The sequence below is a fragment of the Rhea pennata genome, chromosome 1 (assembly GCF_028389875.1).
Source record: "Rhea pennata isolate bPtePen1 chromosome 1, bPtePen1.pri, whole genome shotgun sequence".
NCBI lineage: Eukaryota > Metazoa > Chordata > Aves > Rheiformes > Rheidae > Rhea > Rhea pennata.
In genome coordinates this window covers 191,666,013-191,686,454 of record NC_084663.1, presented here as the reverse complement: position 1 = coordinate 191,686,454, position 20,442 = coordinate 191,666,013, and the positions used below count along the sequence as shown (strand labels likewise).

Sequence of the window (20,442 nt, the reverse complement as noted above, 5' to 3'; positions counted from 1 at the left end):
TGCCTGACTTACAAACAGAGAAATAATGTAAAATCCATCTTTTTTCTCAAGCTTTTCAGAGAGGAGCTTCCTATCAATCAGATTTATCACAAAAACTCACAAGTTACTCCTTAGGGATTGATCCTAAGTAGTTACACAGCAAAACTGAACACTGAGATTTGTTATACAAGGGAAAGGTCGTTTAGTGGGGAACACTAAACTTGCTGGAACTGTTACCCTTTAGAAATGCTTATTGTGAAAGCAAAAGGCTCCACCTGTATTTTTCTCTGTGAGAGCTGTAACACTTAGTCTGCATTATAAAACACTGAAGAGTTATTTAGTTGCCTATATACAGCAAAACATCTAATCTTCGAATGTTTGAAATTATACCTTATAAGAAATATGTGTATTTCTTACACTGCTGTTATCAGAGAGATTTGAGGGAAAGAACTACCTGAAAGAGGAAAGATATACAAGCTTCTTTTTAGTGAAAATTTTCAGGGCACATTTGTTAGATTTGGAATAAGAGTTAAATGACAAAATCTGCCATCTTCCATGACTTTTGGAAAATGCCAGCTTTAAGAAAGTTGTTTGCTCAGATGAGATGGAGCTAAATACAGCTGCTTGTTCAAAATCGTTGTGACCAGTTCAGATACAGAACAAAATGACTCTCAAAATCTACAACTTGATGTCTGGACTTAGGCACTGAAAAGCAGCACCCTCTAATTCCAACAGAGGTAAAACTTTAGAGCAATTTATCAGCCTGCATTAGGTCACCATTTACTGCAAGTTTCTTTTTGGCTCTTTTTAAGTCTCATGAAAAGCTGCAGCCCAAAACTCATCTATCAACTTTTTAGTGCTCACCTGTCTTTAGCAGCCCAAACTATAAACAAAAATGAGTTAAAATAGGATTTTTTTTAATATATCTTCATTCTGAAACCACCAATATTTTGTACAATTATTGTACAAATATCTATTCAATAATAGATATTGTTTTCACCATTTATCAGTGCTAGTCTTTTAAATATTTTTATTTGTTATTAAAAATGCTGACTAAAAAATCAAAGTTACAGAAAGAACTATAGAGCAGTGAAATGGAGAAAGATGTTTAAAAAGGCATGGAGTATTAGTAAAAAATGTCTTTAAACATTACTGCTTCATAGGTGAAGTTTCTTATATAAAATACAAAGTATTCCTTAATAGATCAAGCTTTTTTTTCTATAATTCAAGTATTAAAACAATAAATGCATGCTTTTAATCGGTACTTCTTTTTACAGCAGCAATACCCTGAAATATGTATAGTGATAGTTCTCATTCTTTTCTTGCTTCTGAGAGCTGAGGATCACAGTTTGTCCTCAGCTGCTCCAATACATCAGTAAGAGCAGAGTATCAAAGATTTTTTCCTTTTTAGAAGAACAAAGAAGGGGTCTGCTCTATTGTTTCTGATTATGCACGGAAAATACAAGGAGGAAGAGGCAATCTCACTGCTTAACTTCAGGAGCCAAACTTAGAGGCCTAAGCCAAGCAGCGAATTTTCCCATCCTGTCTGTGTAATTAAAGCAGAGACTCTGGCAGCTTACAAAGGTTAGAACAAGTGCCAAATGAAAGGACTCTCTGATTCACTGACTGCAGGAGAAGCAGAAAGTCTACCTACTTCTAATCTGGCTAATACAGAGTTTATCACTCTACAGGCCTAGGCCACCAAACAACTGAGTTTATTCACTATTTCACTTTCACTACACCGCTGCCAGGGAAAGTAGCCTGTTCCTTTTTCAGGTTCAGCTGAAGTAAGTGTCTCCATTTAGGTGTGGTAAACACAACAAACTGACTCCACTCTGATTTCTAGTAAACACAGAGGAAGCATTTGATGGGAATGTTTTATTTTCCCCCCAAACTGTTCTGTCATGTTCTGATTTTGGGTAACTCCTGTTGTTGGAGTAATGGCAGTGTAAGCCTAGAGTGCTACGCAGGTCTCAGGAGAGCCTGCAGAACATCTGACCTAGCTGGTGCTCCCCCAAGTGGAGGATGGCACGGTGGCGCTCAGGGACACAGCCTCAGCTCCTTCTCCAACATGCTTGCTAGGCAGAAAAAATCATGCCAAGTAAAAGGCTGAAAGCGATTACTTTCTTCACCTCCCCACAAGCAGGAGGAAAGTCCCAGAACAGATTATGGTTCTGTGAGTGACATCCATATTCCTGTTCACCGCGCAATCAAGCATGACAGGAACAATTGTTCTGTCCAGGGACAGCAGCAAAGGTCAAATAAAAAGGTTCGTGTTTATATGACCAAGAAAACACAGAAATATGTACTCAGTGGGAACCACTGTCTATGGATTTGATCTCACAAGGAGTCAAGCACCCGTGATTTCTAAGAAGGGCCAAGTGGAGCTGCAGTTCTTTCCTGCGTCCCAGAATCCACAGTTCATATAGAGCTGCTACATAGAGCAGTTCCAGCTTTTTGAGCTATGGAGAGCTCTCCTTGCAGTCAATTAGCATTGTGCCTGGGCAAGGAGGGCAGGATCAGGCTATTTGTTAAAGCTCCAGGACCACATTTGGCTCTATTTGAATTTTGTAATTTATCAGTCAAGGATACACAATTATCCACAGAGTACTTCTGAAATGGCCAAGGTCACATGAGGATTTTATTGTATTACTGCAGTGCACCATCTTCCTTGCCAGCCCATTGCTGTTCTGCTAGAGACTGCATTACTATGCATCAGCAAATTCACCAGCATGCTGCTATATTTAGTGTTTCAGACATACCACTAAAATAGAGGATGTGTCAGTTTTTAATCTAACCTCAAATTTTTGTCAACAAAGTAAAAGTAAACTCATTTTCCTTATCAATGCTCTAATGTGGTCTGTGTTAATCATGTTGAGCTGTATATGGTGCAAACTTTAAAATACCTTAGGCAGCTAGAATGCTCAGGCTGAATAAAATAACTTAGTAAGAGGTACCCTAGGAAGTATTAGGAATGCGTGTTGTCATTCAGTCAAGGTTATGGTTTAGGTAAGAACTAGAAAAAAACAGTTTCTTCTATACCTGATACATGTGTGTGCATGCGCGTGCGGTGCACATACACACACACACACACACACACAGATCATCACTTTGCATCATCTTGTAAAAGAGCAGATGCTCCTAGTTGCTCATCTGAGTACTTCAGCTTCCAATTCCTGCATGCATGCAGACACAAACAAGTAAGCTTTCAGAATGTGAAAACTGAATTTCAAATACTGTAAGAAATAATTTTGCCTTTTTTCAGCTTGCCATTTCAAGTGTTGGGCATGCACTTTTTAATAGTGACTCACAGTAGGCTAGTTAAAAAAGTGTTTTTTCTTTAGCGATCTCATTGTAAGAGAAGGAGCAGTTAGCCAAGGCATGCTCTGCAGCGTAACAGTAGGCAAATTAAAAAGATCTGGTTACAAGTCCAGAACAGGGAAAGCTGATGCAGATTGGTTTTAGTATTATGTGCCTGGCAATATGGGAAGAAAAGCATTGATGATGATGACTTGAACAGAGTGGTCTGTTGGATAGCGATGGGATTTAGGCAATCCTAGTGATGACATCATGTATTAATGAGAGTGGGGATATGATCTAATGGTTAGGACCACATTATTACCATCAGGATAGCCATGCTAATTCTGAAAGAAAGTATGGTTCAGTGGATGAAGCTTGCATTTTAAAAGATCTTGATAAGGCCACAGAATAGGATGTTTTATACATATTTATAAAACTCACTTATTCATATCACTGCATACGAGAAGTACAAGTTCTACATGCAGCATTTGTGAATCATCTTCCCGTCTTCCCATCTGTCCTCTAAATGAGGACAGAGGACAATTTGCTAAGCTACACAGTAATGGTAGGCCTGTCTAAATAAAAGCCACTCTGAAGTATATATATGCTCTCTTGTTACAGCTGTCACGTGCACTCTGCTATCTGCATCCTGAAGGACAGGAGTGCAGTTTGCTTTTGATATGGCAGGAGCAATACAGCGAGTGCCTGAGAGCTCATCAGGCTTGCATGAAACCTCATCTGCAACTTAGGAACACACTAACTTCTAATAAAATAAATTTACTTAGTAGTATAGAATTATATACATTTCCAAATCTTTACACATTTTCAAACTCCAAGACCTAAATTTTGATTTCTAATCCTGATTTCTCAGCTGTACCAATCATCTGTAGAGAAAACAGCAGGAGCTAGCTGCAGATAATCATAACTTTGCCTCTGAAAGTACAGCCCCCGTTTAAGTTCATAAGGATAGTATTTTTGACTATTTATAGTAAGTTTTGTAACTGCACCTTTATTTTTGTAGTTAACTATGCTATACAAACACTTAGCCAAATATGTAGAGAAGCCTGAACTCCAACCCCATTTTCTCTTCTGGAAGAACTAGACCTGTAACTTACTGCTGAAGTTTTTTCATAACTGGTATTGTAGGTTGGGGGCAAAAGTCTGCAACTGTTATGTAGAAATTAAAACCTTACTGTGGCATATGGTATAGACTTATCAGGGTCCTGAAGGCTCTGCCAGCCCCAGGACCATCAGTCGCTGCTCCGTGACAGCACATCACTGCTAGCTCCAGCCCCACCATGGCCTTGCCCCTGCCTGGCCATGGGCCTCCTGACCTGTGGGCAACCACCCGGTCCAGCCCTGTGGCAGTGCCCCGTGCCAGGGCTGGGGCTGCCCCTGCTGTCCCCCCAGGGCTCCTGGCACCCTGACGCTATTGAAGAAAACAGCAAGCAGAATAAATTCAATCCTCCAGAATCACGTCTTTCCAGAATTCAACATTATTTCCTAATGCACGGTTTTTTAAGGGTCAGAACGTTATTATCTCCAGTGCATGCACAGTTAAAAATACTAGTGTTACTACTTCTGGAATAAAGCTACAGGGCCTGACGGGCTGGTAACAGCACTTCCAAGAGCACTGGTCCTCCATCAGCGGTTTCCCTGGGGCCCTGAGCGGGGCCGTGCAGCTGCAGCTTTCTTCAGAAAACATTTTCAGTATTCTGATTAACATACTGTGAAGCGCTCGCTGCAAATCCAGGAAATGGAATCTCCAAAATATTTCATTTATTTGTAAAAGCTAATAAAATGTGAGTAAGAAGAACAACAGCAGTCCAAAAGGCAGTGTTTTCCCCTCTCGCAGATAAATACGGTGTATATGGAGAACGACTAGAAATCAAGGAGAACCACTCACACACCGTCCTTGCCTGGCCAGCACAGCCAGGGCAGGGGGCTCCTGCCTGGGAGCATCTTCCCTTGCACAGCATGAGCCCCCTGCTCTGGCTCGAGCACCGCTCCAGAAGCTCCTGCTGCGCCCAAGCTGGGTGAGATGTCTCTCTCCTACATGGTTGATACTGTATGGTGGGGAGGGCAGGGGTGTCCCACTACATTCTCCCAGTATGCCTAAAAAGGTACTGTTTTGGGCCAGGACAGCCAAGTTTGGGAGAAGAAAGAGACACTCAAACTAGGAAAAGAAAGAGCTCAGGAAAAGAAAGAGAAATGGCAACATAAAAGGGAATGAGGAAGACTGAAAAGAAATGATAATTCAAGAGAAAAGCAGTGCAGAAAATGAACTTGAGATGAAAAGCATTGCATTTTGTATGTGACCGATATGGGCAGGAAGGGGTCTTCGTCTCACACAAGGAATCTTGAAACAGAAAAAGCTTCCTACCCAGAACAGAGAGGAAAAACTCAAAAATGTTTGTGAACTGAAAATCGTGAAGGAAGTCTCCCTTCTTCTGACTACAACATAAATATAGCCATTTGCAGAGTTTCAATAACGTTTTGGATTTTAATCATTCCTTTTCTTTCTTTCTTTCTTTCTTTTTTTTAAACCATGATACGTTAATGTTCAAAGCAAAAAGTTTTAAAAGTAAAATCAAAACTTTTCATTTTGAAAACTATTAGAAAATCTCAGGTGAAGAATTACACACCTATTTTACAGAAATGATTTGAAATAGAAATTAATGGACAGTAACCTTTTCCTATAAAATGCTTCAATTTTAAAAAATTGGCATTTTCTGCCAAGAGCATTTTAATGATAAATTTATGACCAGCTCTATCATATAATAGATTTCCATGATTAAAGTTCCACCTCAGTGACTAAACTGCCTCTAAAAAGTCACCTGTCATTCTTCTTTCATGCCTACACACACCGAAATTTCAACCATCATGTTCTGTCAGATGGATGCTAAACTTTATTTCTCTTTCAGTGCCAAAATTTATGTTACCATAAAACACAATTCAAAAATTTATCATAGTCAAAAATGGGAGTGCTGTTAAAATAATCAATTTTCTTTAAAATTTATGTGCCATTGATGTGTTTTCCTTCTCTTTATAAAGTAAGCCTTCAGTGTCACATAAAGGTTTTGTTCCAAGCAGATAAAAACAATAAAAAATATTGCTAGATCAATCTCGACACTGATGGAATACATTTAGCTTTGAAAAAGCATAGGCATACTTTTCACTGGCAAACACCCTCATGGAATGAACACATACATAACTAGCGAAGCAGAAAAAAGTTAATGTGCACACAACGTGAATGAAAATACTTATATTTATACTATGCTCAACAGCCTTCCTGTTTGGCTGACATGATGTTACGTACACGAGTGCAGAGCTGCCTATGGAGACCTTGGTTTTCTAGGCCAGGGCTGCTGGCATTTTGCTAAGTCAGCATGTTCGCCAGCAGAGCCACTGAGCTGGCGACGTCGGCTGCAAAAGGATTCACTCGTCTGTTCCTAACAGAGTTAAGGTAGCCCTTGGAAAGAACTGAAAATGCAATTTAGAGCAGAGACAAATGCTACTTTGAGCAAGAAGAGATCACTGAGTTAGCAAACTGGTTGAAACTAGTCCTTCAGGCCAAAGAAGATGATAAGTTATTTAGGGACAAAGTGATAATTAGAACAAAGACATCCAATTGCTTTCATTTTAATTAACATGCACTGCATACGTGTTGACTAATAAGAGACAAAAAGCAGTAGGAAATAGGTGGCTTCAGAAGTCATCTGCTTTATGATTTAAATGGTTCTAGCTGGCAAAGGTTTTTGTGGCAATGAGGAGTCTCTTAGACTTTGAAGGGATTTCTTCACAAAACTGTGGGGCTGTTACTAAATTCCAGTAATCTCACACCCTAGGAAGCATTTTATTTTCTCTGTATTTCATTATGGTACTTCATCACAATTTAGAAAGGTCATTTGCCCTCAATTAAGCAAATAATTCAAGCAGTTGCTTACTCCCTGTTGCGATGAATTGGATTTGCCAAATATAGGTTTATTTGCGTGTTAAATATGTTGCAGAATCAGGACCTCTGTGCACATAGCTGTCTATCCAAACCTTTCCTTAGCTCCTGGTACGTAACGTAAGTGGATATCTATTTCTTTAACTCCATTTATTGCACTGATCTTTGGTGCCCCATAGCGTGCCAGCTGTAAATAAATAATTTCCTCATAATAGTCAAGAAAGCAAATGCCGTTAATATTTACAGTCACGTTAACTGGCTAGTGGTCTCATAAAACAACTAATAAATTATTTTGTTGCCGTGACTCTGTTACTGGAGACAAGATCTGGGAATCTTGACATCTGTTGCGAGTGAATCCTCTGTAACGTCCTACCCAGCCTCCACTTGTGTGAGGACAGTAAGTCACTCTACATACACCTTATTTCAATACACCTTAAGCCTATCAATGCCATTCAAAACATTTAGTTCCACTCTGACACTAATAACCAGAAATACCTCATTTTAGCCTTATTTTTTTCAGAATTTGCTTTGCAAAGTGTAAGTCAAAAGTTGCTGAATTATCAGCTTTCCTAAGAACCAAACAAATCATATACCACTACTTTATGTGCAAAAGCATGAAAGTGTTCACAGCAACTGCACCAAATAACTAAAATTCAGAATATCACAGATTCCTACAGATACATCATCAAACTACACATCTTAGACAATTCATCAAGAAACTTCGGAGAAGTAATGCCATGTCTTACCTGCTTTTTCTTTGTACAGCTTCTGAAGCAGCATCTGTAAGAAATAAAGCAATTTTTGTTCAAAAATTACAGATTCTTTCTTCAAATAAGTTCCACATATTGGGGTGACAACAAATGTGGCTCTTAAACATCATCATCACCTTACAAAGGTTATAAAATAAAGCTCATCACTAAAGATCACTGGTATGTAGGCAAGCATCACAGGGAATATCTAGCTTTGCTTGCTAAGGACAACCTTGTACCTGTCCCCAAACTAGACCTTTTGCAGAGAGTGAGCTTGCGAGCGGTCTCTGGCGCAAGCAGAGCACCCACTGCCAAGACGTGAGATCTGGCTTGCTGGAACAAGCCCATAAGAGCCTTACGCTGGTGGCTTTCGGGGCAGCGTGCAGACGGCCCAAGAGGCACACGTGTGGGCAGCTGTGCTGACAGCTGGGAAACAGAGCACACAGTTCTAGCTGCTCACGGCGGTACAGAGATGCTATTTGCTTGAACTATTTATCAGTAAGCAGGAGAGTTTACTGCCTGAGGGATGTGGCCAAACTGGCTTTCAGTGTTCCATCCTTTATATTTTTCATCTCCCTGATTCAGGTCTGCCATGCTAAATGAAAGTGATACCATTAAAGTCATACTTGGATGCCTCTCTTGGTCCATGACTTTCCTCTTGAATAGTTATCAATGCCCCAGTCCAGAGGTTGTCCTCGCTGTGTAAGCCCATGATTAAATGCTTATCTCCCATTCTCTTCCAGCATGATAGATACATCTCAGATCTCTCTGAGGAATGCAGCCTGTGAATGAAGCTCATTTTATAAAATGTGTCAGCTTGCACCCAACCTTTTCTGGAATTAAACAGAAGGCTGAAACGATTCTTCCAGACAGCAATGAGTTTACAGGTGTGAACTGCATGGAGCCCGCAGCCAGCTGAAAAGGCAGCCACTCCTGTGTCGTGCAAAGACACATTCCTCACCCTGTTATATACTAGTCCCCATATGGACAACCATCTGCACCTTTCTGTCAGATACACTAAATGCTACATTATCTTTTCAGTAAATATTGATTTTCCAGCCTTGGAAAGACTGTCTCTGTAAAAACATGCTTTTTATTTACCTTTTATCTAGTGGAGAATTTTACTAAAATATTTTAAAAGTCTTCCTCTAAGCAAAAAAAAAAAAAAAAAAAAAAAAAAAAAAAAAAAAAAAAGATTTGGATCAGCATCTTTCTTAACAGTAGGCAAAACACCGCCAGTCTAGGTGGATTAGGCTACAGTTCTCCCTTTTTGAAAATAGAAGTCGAAGTTAGTCTGGCTTTCAGCAGGGACCCCTCAGCAGGGCCTGAGTGATGTGATCACTGCTAGGACAGAAAAAGCTAGTGGCTGAGTCCAAATCAGGTTTTCTTAATGACCTTCTGTAGCTTGGGTTTATTTGAGATTTGAGCCCTGGCTTCCTCGCACTGCTGCACACTTGCCGGTACTGAATTTATTCGGATAGATTTATCCAGGCTTCTTTGTGATTTTTAGTTCAGTGATGGTGTAGGATCAAATGCACACAAAGCCTGGAGCTGAGCCCCCTTTTGCCAGCGAGGGCTGTCACTACGCGGCAGCAGTGCCAGGCTCCACGCACTGGTACCTGCTTCTATAGCAAGGGAAGGGAGAATATGGTTTTGCTTCCCATCTGGCTGAAGAGGAAATTCAACTTATTTTCAAAATCATTAAACATTGGCCCATTCTAGAAAGGCCAGGGAGCAAGAACGATGGGCAAATATTTTGGCTGGCAGCATCGCTTTGAGTCCGTGCTGGGGTGCCATCCCTCAGGAGAGGGCTCTAGCAGAAGCAGTTCTCACTTTGTGAGAGAACTGGGAATTCGGACACGCGATGCGTCGGCCCACACCAGTGCGCGGGGCTCAGGGGTTGCCTTTCCAAGGCACATCCTCCCACCCCTGCTCTGTGTAGGGAGACTCAGTCTAAGTCACTCTGCGAGGGAGAGCTGCCTGATTTTTATTAGCATCACGACACTGGTATAGGCACACTAGATACCTAAATTGCCATTCTGAATCTTGGGATAAGCACTTTTCCAAAAACACATAAATGATACATGAATCAAAATAAATATGTCAATCCTGCTTGCATAGCCAGTTTCTGTGTTCTAGTGCAGCCATAAGGGCACCAGTTATTATAAAATCAAACCCTGGTTATGGGTTTGATTTTATAGAGGCTTCCAAAATCTTTTTAAGATGCCACACAAAAAATATGCAAATTGTTGCTGGAACAAACCCAAGTGGCAACAGAAAGCTGCTAACTAAAAGTGATTTATGGAAATAATAATGATAATGCACTATATAACTGATTGTATAACAAAATACATTTATTGGAGGAGTAGCATCCCATCTGAGCAACATGGCACTATCTAATCAAATATAAGGAAACCATGGACCAAGAGAGTACAACTCTAGCCAAAAGGCTATTCTAGCACCTGCTGCTCTGAATAATAAAGAAATCATTTGCCTTCAACTCCAGCTGTAGCAATTTTACAAGTGGAAGACTCAAAAAGAAGCCAAAGACAAGTACACTGTGCTGATAAAACCATGTTTTATTTGTGTATGTAAAAATGCAGAAACCAGGAATCTGTTCGATAGGCATGTGGTCCAGCTGTCCCCTATGTCTCAAAAGGCCACCCGAGTTTACCATGTTTACCCATGCGTTGGCACCCTTTGCTTTACGATCACAGCAGAATGAGCCAGTCTTGATCGTCAGACAGGCAAAATCTACCTTCTGCCCTGGTGCAACCAGTTCAAGTAAACAACCTGGAATTAAGTGAAGCCCAGAAGGCTCAGTGACACTGCTAGACGAAAGAAGGCTGTTGATGAGGCCAAAACACTATAGCCGGGTTAGTCCACACTACTTCACTGTTAGCTTGCTCCCTGGCTTTGCTATGAGCTGTCCTGGCCAGCCCTCTGCAGAACGAGCAGCTGCTGAAAAGGCAGCGCTGAGCAGCACGGATGAGGTTCTCCTCACACCTGTGCACACCTGTGTCCTTGGTGGAGGGACTGCTCTCTCATTTACACTGCAGTATAGCGACAGCCTCGGTGTCTGTACTATTAAATTTAAGGGTCCTGTAGAGATGAACAAGTTGTATGGAGAATTTCTTAGAAACTACTGCCTGAATCTGAACCATATACAGCAAGATGAAAATAATGTCTCTGCTCAACAGATATTTAAAAATAGGCACAACTTTAAGTACGTCAGTGATTCCATTAAAGTCATCTTTCTCTTACAGAGCCCTGTGTACGAAGCAAAGGAGAGAAGAAAGGCTGTAGATCTGCCTGGCGGAGGAAAGAGAAGATAATGCATCAATAAAGAATCTGAAAGATTGTCCTGATTGTGAAAGATTGTTTATTCTGTGTAAAAACAAATTACTCAAATGAACTCCTCACATCAAGCGGAAGTGAAGCAAAACACCAATATCATGAACTCATCCAGCAACATAAACAAACTCCTCAAAAAAATTGTTTTTCCTCATGTATACATAATCTTTCATAGTTATAAGTGATCAGGGCGTGAAACTCATCAAACAACTGTATTAAATGATTTAATAATGTTCCAGTAAGCTTATTGTCCCATAAAAGCTTTTTTTCTGACAAAGATGATAAATAGGAAATAACAATTAACAATTTCAAAACCATTTTAATTTGCAACAGCATGGGGATTCTGCAATGCCAGCCAATTCCATAATATCATACATCACTTTCAAAACCCCAAAATGATAGTTTTGTGTCTAAGTTCTTTACCTCCCTCTTCCCCATCAGCTCTTACTAGCTATTTTATGCTCAAAACATAAACATTTCAAATCTGCCCAAATCTGTCAGTGACTTTTCAGAGTAGTTGTCAAACTGCAGTCATTCATTCTTAACAAATCACACCCTCAAAAGAAGAAAAAAAGTAATTAAAGTCATGCAAATAACTCTTCCAATGCTTAATAAAAGGCCAGAGAATTTATTCAACATCGATATGGTCTCAGTCACTGCTATCACTTCTATCAAATAAACCTTGGCTTTTGACAGGACAATTTGACATCTGAAGTTGATGAAAAAGGCCTTGGATTCTGTGAGTTTATATTCTACGGGGGAAGAAAAAATACAGCAGTACAATTCTAAAACACAACCTTTTCTTCAGGGAAAATATGATATATCTGGATGACTTCTTACTGATTAACTCATATAGAAGGAAAGCACTTTGGGCTGGAAACAATTCTGCAAAGCATAAAGACTGCAAATCCTGTCGGTTCTTAATGCCACCAATTTATTAATCAGCTTCAATTAGAGCTATATATGGACAGTTCCAAAGGAATAAGCCAGAAATTCACATGCAAAATTCAATCACTTGATTAGCAAGTTTGTTAGATACTTCCAAAAAATGGTTAACAGAAGAAAAGAAAATCCTGGTTACTACTTCAAAATAAAATTCTGTGAACCAGAAAGAGAAGTAAGCGTAGTAATACTCAGCAGTGTGAGGATTAACTTTAAGTTGTCTGGCCCCAGCAGTGAGACCTGAAGTAGGTTCCCTAGACAGAGTTAGTCAGCTCAGAATGGCAACACTTAAGTTATCCATCCAGTAGAAAACACTGCTGACAGTGCTCAGTCTGAAATCCCATTTCTCTTCAGAGATTTGGCACCAATCTTTGTTACGGTCGTGAAACTTCTGCTGTATTTCAGTGCTTACGTTGTATTCCCAAAGGCTGACAAGTGGGCTCATAATTTTTCTTTAAAATACAGCCACTGTGGAGGTGTTCATAGAGATCATTTTTAATATAATGCCTGAACATTAGAGAACTCACTTAGGACACAGAAGACAGACTGAATGATCTTCTTGGTCAGATGGGATTCAAGCTTACGCTTGCTGCATCACAACCGATTAGCTCCCTCACCAGGTTAGAAAGTAGGGGGAGGTGGGAAACTTTCCATTTATTTTACGGAAGCTGGGCTATTGCACTGCAAGCTATTTATGACTCACAAGGTCAAAAAGAGAAGGAAGCAAGGAAGAAAGGAAGGAAGGAAAGAAAGAAAGGAGAGAAAGGAAGAGAGAAACAGAAAGAAAGGAAGGAAGGAAGGAAAGAGAAATATAAATAAAGAAGAAAGAAAGGGAGGAAGAAAGGAAGAAAGAAAGAGAGAAGGGAAGGAAGGGAGGAGGGAAGGAAGGAAGGAGGAAAAGAAGAGAGAAAAACACCTTCCCTCTCTGCAGGCCAGCGACTCTGCTTGCTCACCCACAAGGGGGAAACTTGGGTCCAGGTCTCCTTTTCTACACTGCTTAATATTTAGAATAAGACAAGTTATTAAGAAACCACTGTTCTCAGGATGCTTCTTGTCACGATATTTTAAAGCAGGGTAAGTCAATAAAAATATATATATGGGGCTGATCAAAGGAATTTTGTTACTCACATGAAAACTAGCTTCAGCAGGGCTTTTTGTTATGGAATTGGACAAGGCGTATTGCTGAACTGAAGGGCCCGTGTGCGTACCTGAGCACTGAGCTCCCGATCAGCCACACCATGTAACTGTTAGGTCACTCCTAGCTCTGTTTTGAACTGCTCCTAGTAACCGCCTATGAGATAAAACCTTGGCATAACTCAAGGGATTTGGCCTTCCCAAATGTCAGAATGGAGGAGGACTCCGTACCAGATCTGCTTTTGCCACCGTCCTCCAACACCATCTCAGCACCCTTTGTACCCTTAAACACCCCGTTACACTCTACAGCTCGCAGTACACCCTCATTCCCCATGCTAGACCCCCCCCCCATCTCATTGCTTGCAGCATCATTTGCACATTACTCAGGAACCGAACACACACACACACACACACACACACACACACACACACACACACACAGAATTGTGTCATGGGCCACAGGACACCACAAAGACCACAGAGGAAACCCAGGCCCAGGGCTGTGTGGCACAGATAGGGTCAACCTCCTATATATGGTTCCTTAGCGCTTTTTCTTGCACAGACCTATCTTAAATATCCTGCTCATATTAAAAAAGATTTCGCTCTGTCGGGTTATAGCACAGCTGGCACAGTGACAGATGGCTACTTCAGGTAGCCTTAGATATCATGATGTTGTTTTGAAGCTGCACAGATACAAAAGAAATATTATTCCAGCTATTGCAAAAAGACACATACAGTCCAAATACTTACCAGCTTACTCACTTTAAATTAATGGGTGTATGTACGCTAGCAAAGCATAGATTTAGCCTGTTTTTTATAAATGTAGTAATAAAAATTAATAAAATTTAACGCTGCTTTATTATACAAAATTTAATGGCTCCTTCCTTTTCCTAGCATAACTCATGGAGATGTACGCTGCTCTCTACATCCATCTGCTCTTCATTCCAGTGCGTTATCAGAAACGAACCTAACCATTCACAAACGAGTCCAAGGCTGTAGAAGCATCACAGACACAATGTTTGCACGGAAGTCACAGACATTTTAATACTCTCTCACTTCATCATGTTTTTCTGAGAACTATGTAAAGTTTCAAGTGGTTGTCAGGACAGGAGTGTAAATGAAATAAACTGGATTTTTCTGTAGCTGGCTTGGAGAAGTCTAATTTAGAGATTCTAATTTTTTTCTTTGCCTTAAATTGGCAAATTCATGTAAGTTGTTGTCTTTTTCCTAATTTCTCTGAGGATCTTGCATATTGAGCCTTTTAATCTCGTGCAAAGAAAACTGAACTGTAATGTTTTATGATGATATTTTTAAAGGGAGCCTAAGGGATTTAAGCATCTAAATCCAAGGGGAATTCAAAGAACACTGAAATGCCTTTGGAAAACCGTAAACTTAATACTGAGTTGTACTCAAAAAAGCTGAAATACTATAAAAATTGCCTACAGATATAAAAACATAATGAGTCACTGGGTACAGCTTTAAAGAGCTGTATATTTACCAATAATGAGCATTTGGACATTATTTTCCTTAGTTTAATGTTTTACTTGGCAAAAGGAAAAGACTTATTTTTAAATGAATTTTTCACTCCAAATACTTCCTTCAAAATTTTACACAAAGATCAGTTCCATTTTCAAAAGCACTGACATAGAAAGAAAGATTTATTCATTTTTTTCATCTATTTGCTACAAATCTATATGTGTTCTGTCCATGTATTATTGACCGATGCCTGGAAATTAATGTGACATTTCATGTTGCTGTAATTTCTGAAGCTTTGCTCAAACAGAAACCTAGCTGAAAGGTGTTTTAAAGTGAAAACTTTTGAATAACTTAAAGAAAAAAATTACAGTAAGTGGAGTTGAGGAATAACAAAGTTTGTAGTAATGAAAACCATTTCAACAACGTTAGAAGTGAAATCAGAAAAAAAAATCAAAAAAATGACAGTAAAGGAGCATTCCTGTTAGTAACTATAGCTAAACACACTTAAAAATGTGTTAGATTAATAAACCAGAGATATTTTTACTGCCAGCGATACGATTTCAAAATGTCAAGAAGTCATAGCACTGGTGGTTATATCTAAATTTTTGTTGAGGAAGATTCAGTTCCAACACATTAGGAGCACTCATTTGCCGTGAGAACGAATGGTGTGGTTTTACAGTACTTTTTACAATGTTAAACGAGTCTCATTGCTCATTTTGGGATCAGATCGGAAGGCAGCACTCCTCACTAGCTCAGCTAGCCATGCCTGTTTATCCTGCACCAGCACCGGCCCTCACCTGGACGAACAGCAAGCTGATTCAGGAAACTAAAGCAGAGGAAAATTGACTCGATAAAAAAAGTTTTGAAACTTTCTTCTCTTTAATTCAGACTATTTCCTTTGCCTGCCATGTTGCTCTGGTAACACACTTGATGTGAAGGTTTGTCTAGTGTTCTGTAATACTGGTTCTCTGCTATCGTCATTCTGCATTGCCTGTGCTTTTTGTACGTGGTTTCCTCCAAGGAATAACATGGGACATTTTGCTACACCTCCGTGGTCTTTGTGGGTGGATTCTACCACCATCCTTCATATTCCTGGCTCTGCTCGATCTGGCTAAGGCAGATGAATGATGTTGCCAAGCTACCGGGTAGTTAGCAGTGGTAGACCTGAGGGGGTTGTATCTGGTCTCCTCAATGTGGCCCCAGTATGGCTAGTGGAAACTTGAATCTAAAATGTTTTCTGTTGCATAGTGAACAGCGAAAAATCTCTGTGTTGAGAAATTCTGGCTGTGCCATATAATATATGCAGGTATGTTCAGCTGCCACCGCAACATTCACATTATGGAAACAAAATGTTGTGGTTTGCAAATGACCCACAAATCCCATGAGAGGATGGCAGCAAATGATTGATAGATTCAATAGCAAAATATTGACATTGTTAAAATGTGTCATTTCAATAGTTAGCACAGAAAAAAAAAAGTCTTTTTCTGTTTAAAATGTATTTATTTTAAAATTTAACCAAGCATACTATGTTAGGTAAGAAATCCACAAAACTGTTTTTTTCTGGTCTTGGCCTGGACAGAGGTGCACATCTATCTTTTACACATTCTTCATAAATTCTTTTATGAAATTTTTCATAAAACTTACCACTTTTTTAGTTTTAAATAAGCTGTTATAGAAGTTGATATTTTAAAATCTAATTAAAATCTAATCTGATAGTTTGGTATTGTGTTCTTATACAGTTTGTATGAAAAAAATGGAAAGCAGACAGATACAGACAATCTCAAATATTTAGCCAAGGGAATATCCTGAGATACACATACCAAAGTTTGGTCCCAAAGGTGTCCTGAATTTTCAGCTCACCATCCCTGAATCCCGATATCTGCCCTTTGTGATCATTTCCTTATAATTAAGGATACATTTCTGCCATGTTTCAACAAATCTGCTTCTGATAGAAATAAAAAATATCCTCTTCACTCTATACAGCACCTGGAAATAAAAATGTTCTATTTATGGTGGTTTTTACTTGTGTATGTCCCAACAGCCTTGTTGTAAACATGTATGAGTGCACTGCATTATTCCCCAGAATAGTTATTTTGACTTGACTCTGCAGCAGGACTAACATCAACAGGCTCAGAACTTGGCAAATACCGTTTAATGCTCAGTCTTGTGTTACGATCATCAGTTACACTGCTTTATAAACACAGACATGAATAAAAATGGGAGATAACATGTCTGTTGTCACCATATATATATATGTGTGTGTGTGTGGGCCAGGTGGAAATGTGATGGGACAGAGATGGGAGGAAAAAAGATAAAAAGAAGAGCAACAACTTCCAAATGGGAATGGACAAAAGTGAGACTTGAGAACAGTCCCTCCTTTTTACAATCCTGGAACAACACAGTGAGTCATGCACTGCTATCATTTGTACCCTCTTGAGTAGGAAGAAGTACTGTATCTACTTTAAAGATAAAATGAAGTGGAAAAGGTACAAGAGGTCACAAAACAAAACAAGGAGGCATAAAATCTGGGGATTGTGCTATCCTGCTATGGGAAATGACTGATTTAAGCAAACAGGAGTCAGCAGTAATCCATGGCAGAAAATTAAGACCAAGCCCTGTGAGCTCTGGCTAGAGCTGTGTTGTCATTTTAGCTTGGCCTACAGCAGTGCTTAGTTGCGAAAGAACTTCAGACTGCCATTAGCAGCGATTTTTGCATTTTCACTCTCGAATGACCACAGACATGTTTTCTGATGGCTGGGCTCTAATGGACTATCACATAGTCTCGCTGACAGTCAACAAAATTTATCACCAAAATATGGCCTCAGCCAAAAATGCGCTTTTTCCAGTAAACTGATGTATTAGCAATCTTATAATCTTGGTCCACTTATTATGCTTTTGGAGGAAGAACATATCAAAAAGCGGTCGGTTAAATATAGTCAGTTTTCAGTTAAAAAAAGCACGGGAAAGTGGACAGTTGAGCATTTCATCCAAAGGAATTATTGTAAATGACAGAAATCATGCCTAGCAGAGCCATTCTTGTTGAGCCTATGAGTAGAGAAAAGTTAGGTAGCATCTCTGCTTCTCCTCATATGAGAGCAAAGGCTGATAACTTAGGAGAAGAGATGCTAACTGGTTTACATATTGTAATTAGTTTACATTTTTTTAGTTTTGTACAAGATTTCCGTATCGGAAAGATTTCTGTGGTACCTCCCTTTCAAAATCTATTCAATTTTCTTTGCTTGCCTGTGTGGTTTATTAATTTGCTATTAGGCCACATTTAAAGAACAATCTTACCCATGCCTTGTTTTCCTATACAAATGATATGCTTTCTCTTTGGGAGTTCATAGTTCTCCCTTTCTAAGACAGAATATAATGTCGTTCAGTGTCATCAGCATCAAATACATAAAGCAAATGTACCTTGCCACATCACATATTCGCAGTGAACTCAAACAAGACATTTCAGAAACAACCGCTTGGAAATTTGGGTACAATTCATAAAAAAACGAACACTTAAGTCAACTGTGAGGTACATCAATTTATATTGCTTATTTTCAAAACAAAGTCTTCAATCCATATGGACAAAGTACACTGAATTTGTGTGATGATTGCCAAATTTATATTTTCATCAACAGATATACATTTCCCTTTGTAATATGGTTCATTGTCTCCTGCCTTCAGCAAAAGCCCAGGTGCAATGAAGGTAACTACCATGTAAACCTCTAAACAACTTCCAACCTCTGAGTTCCTCATTATTTGCAGTACTTTATACCTTCCTTAGAGAGATTATGCGTAATAGTATCCCTATCGTGAGACAAGCTGTGTGAATTTATGCCATATAATGAGTCAAGAATCCCTCATGTACACGTGCACAAAGCACATGAGGACTATAATGCAGTGAAGGACCTACCTGATGCACACTTTTGGACAGAAGTTGACCATTCTTGAGCACAGGAAGTACAGAGCCAAGTATTTAATAAGCCTTTACAGCACATGCTGAAGTTGTTTTTTATACCAACTAAAAAGCAATAATATTTAGACACTAACTGTGGTTTGAATGAAAATCTCTTGTATCACTCAGTCTAAGCTGCAATTCTTCAGCTGGTGATCACATAGCTTGCGTAAGCAACTCCTTGCATGAGCTCAGAAAAAGTAGGGCACGTGGGGCCACATTCGGCGCAGCTCTGCTAGAATCCCTGGAGCTAGAAGCCCTCCTGCCACATAGAAAGTGCATGAGCTGTAATCCCCCCCAACCATTTTCCCCTCTCCAAATACATATATCACTATGCCTCTGATTCACTTGTTTCTAATTTTTCCCCTTTTCTCTTCAAGAATTGCCAAAGTTTTAAGAGAATCGAGATTTATGTGGCCATATACTAAGAGTGCTGCTGGCTTACTCTGTGACCTCCAGTAATTCAGTGCAGCACTGACCCACTGAATGAAGGAATGGGTGTTCTTCAGCTAGCCATGAGCATCTCCACTCCTACGAGACCTTTGGATCTGCTGTCTAGATAAAACCCTTAATCTCTTTGCTCTCTAACTTCTATATCTGTATCGATACCAACATACGTATCCAAAGCCCACTGAAAGGCAGAATTGAAAGATATTACAGTATCCATAATGATAACCGTATTTTATCATTTATCATTTCTTGTCATACAGAATGTCAGACATACAAAATGTCTGTATGGAAGCATTAACATCTTGACTTTTCTCTATTGTGGCATGTTTAAAAATATGGATAATAATCATAATGAGATATTTATTTGCCTGCATGCATCGTTCTCGCTCAACAGAAGAAAGCAGAGATTTGTTACGATTTGACTGGAACTCTCCCCCTCTATCTCCTCACCCAAATGCACACACATACAAACACACACACATACACACACGTGCACTCCTGCATAGCCTGCAGCAGCTTCAAACTAACTCATTTAAATACACATACTACTGACTCAGATACTTTAAAGCAAAAAGAACAGCTTTACACCCCGAATTAGGTTAAAATAACTATACTCCCACAGAGGAGTTTTAAAAATTGACATTATTTTTTAGCTGGCTTGGAAAGTCAGAGCAAATATATTCACAGAACAACCTCCATACCTTTTGCTGCCGTATGATCAACTGATTTTATGCTCCTCTGCAATGCAGACAAACATTTCACTTCTCTTTCTCTCTCTCTCTCTCTCTCCCCCTTTTTTTCAGCTGAACAATATGACCTTCCTAGAAACCTTCAAGAATCCTTTAGTGGAAAGCTCTACAATCTTCTTGCAGTGTTACTATTCTGGGTAGTTCAAAAAGACCTCTGAACTGAATTTAAGATTATATAATTCCAAGGAAGTGACATTAGGCAAGTTTAAGACAGAATTACAATCAGAAGAAATATTTCATAGCATTGCATAACATTTATGATAATATTTGTTGTTTAACTTTTATACTGTTCACATGGACTACAATTAAACACTGACAGAACTGACAAAGAGTTTTAGATCACATTGCATAAAATTGTGAGACAAATATCATCATTCTCTGTTTTCTGTTTCATAATTCAGGTAAAAG

At 39.4% G+C, this 20,442-nt stretch overlaps 1 protein-coding gene across 3 annotated transcripts in view; it reads right to left on the bottom strand.

Annotated features, from left to right (window-relative positions):
* Window positions 1–20,442, bottom strand: part of STARD13 (StAR related lipid transfer domain containing 13) — a 305,064-nt gene that overhangs the window by 163,551 nt on the left and 121,071 nt on the right. For all 3 annotated transcript variants that reach the window (XM_062567113.1, XM_062567114.1, XM_062567117.1), the window contains one exon: window positions 7,978–8,011. In XM_062567113.1, the coding sequence (XP_062423097.1) occupies window positions 7,978–8,011 (34 nt within the window). The remainder of the gene's footprint in view (window positions 1–7,977; window positions 8,012–20,442) is intronic.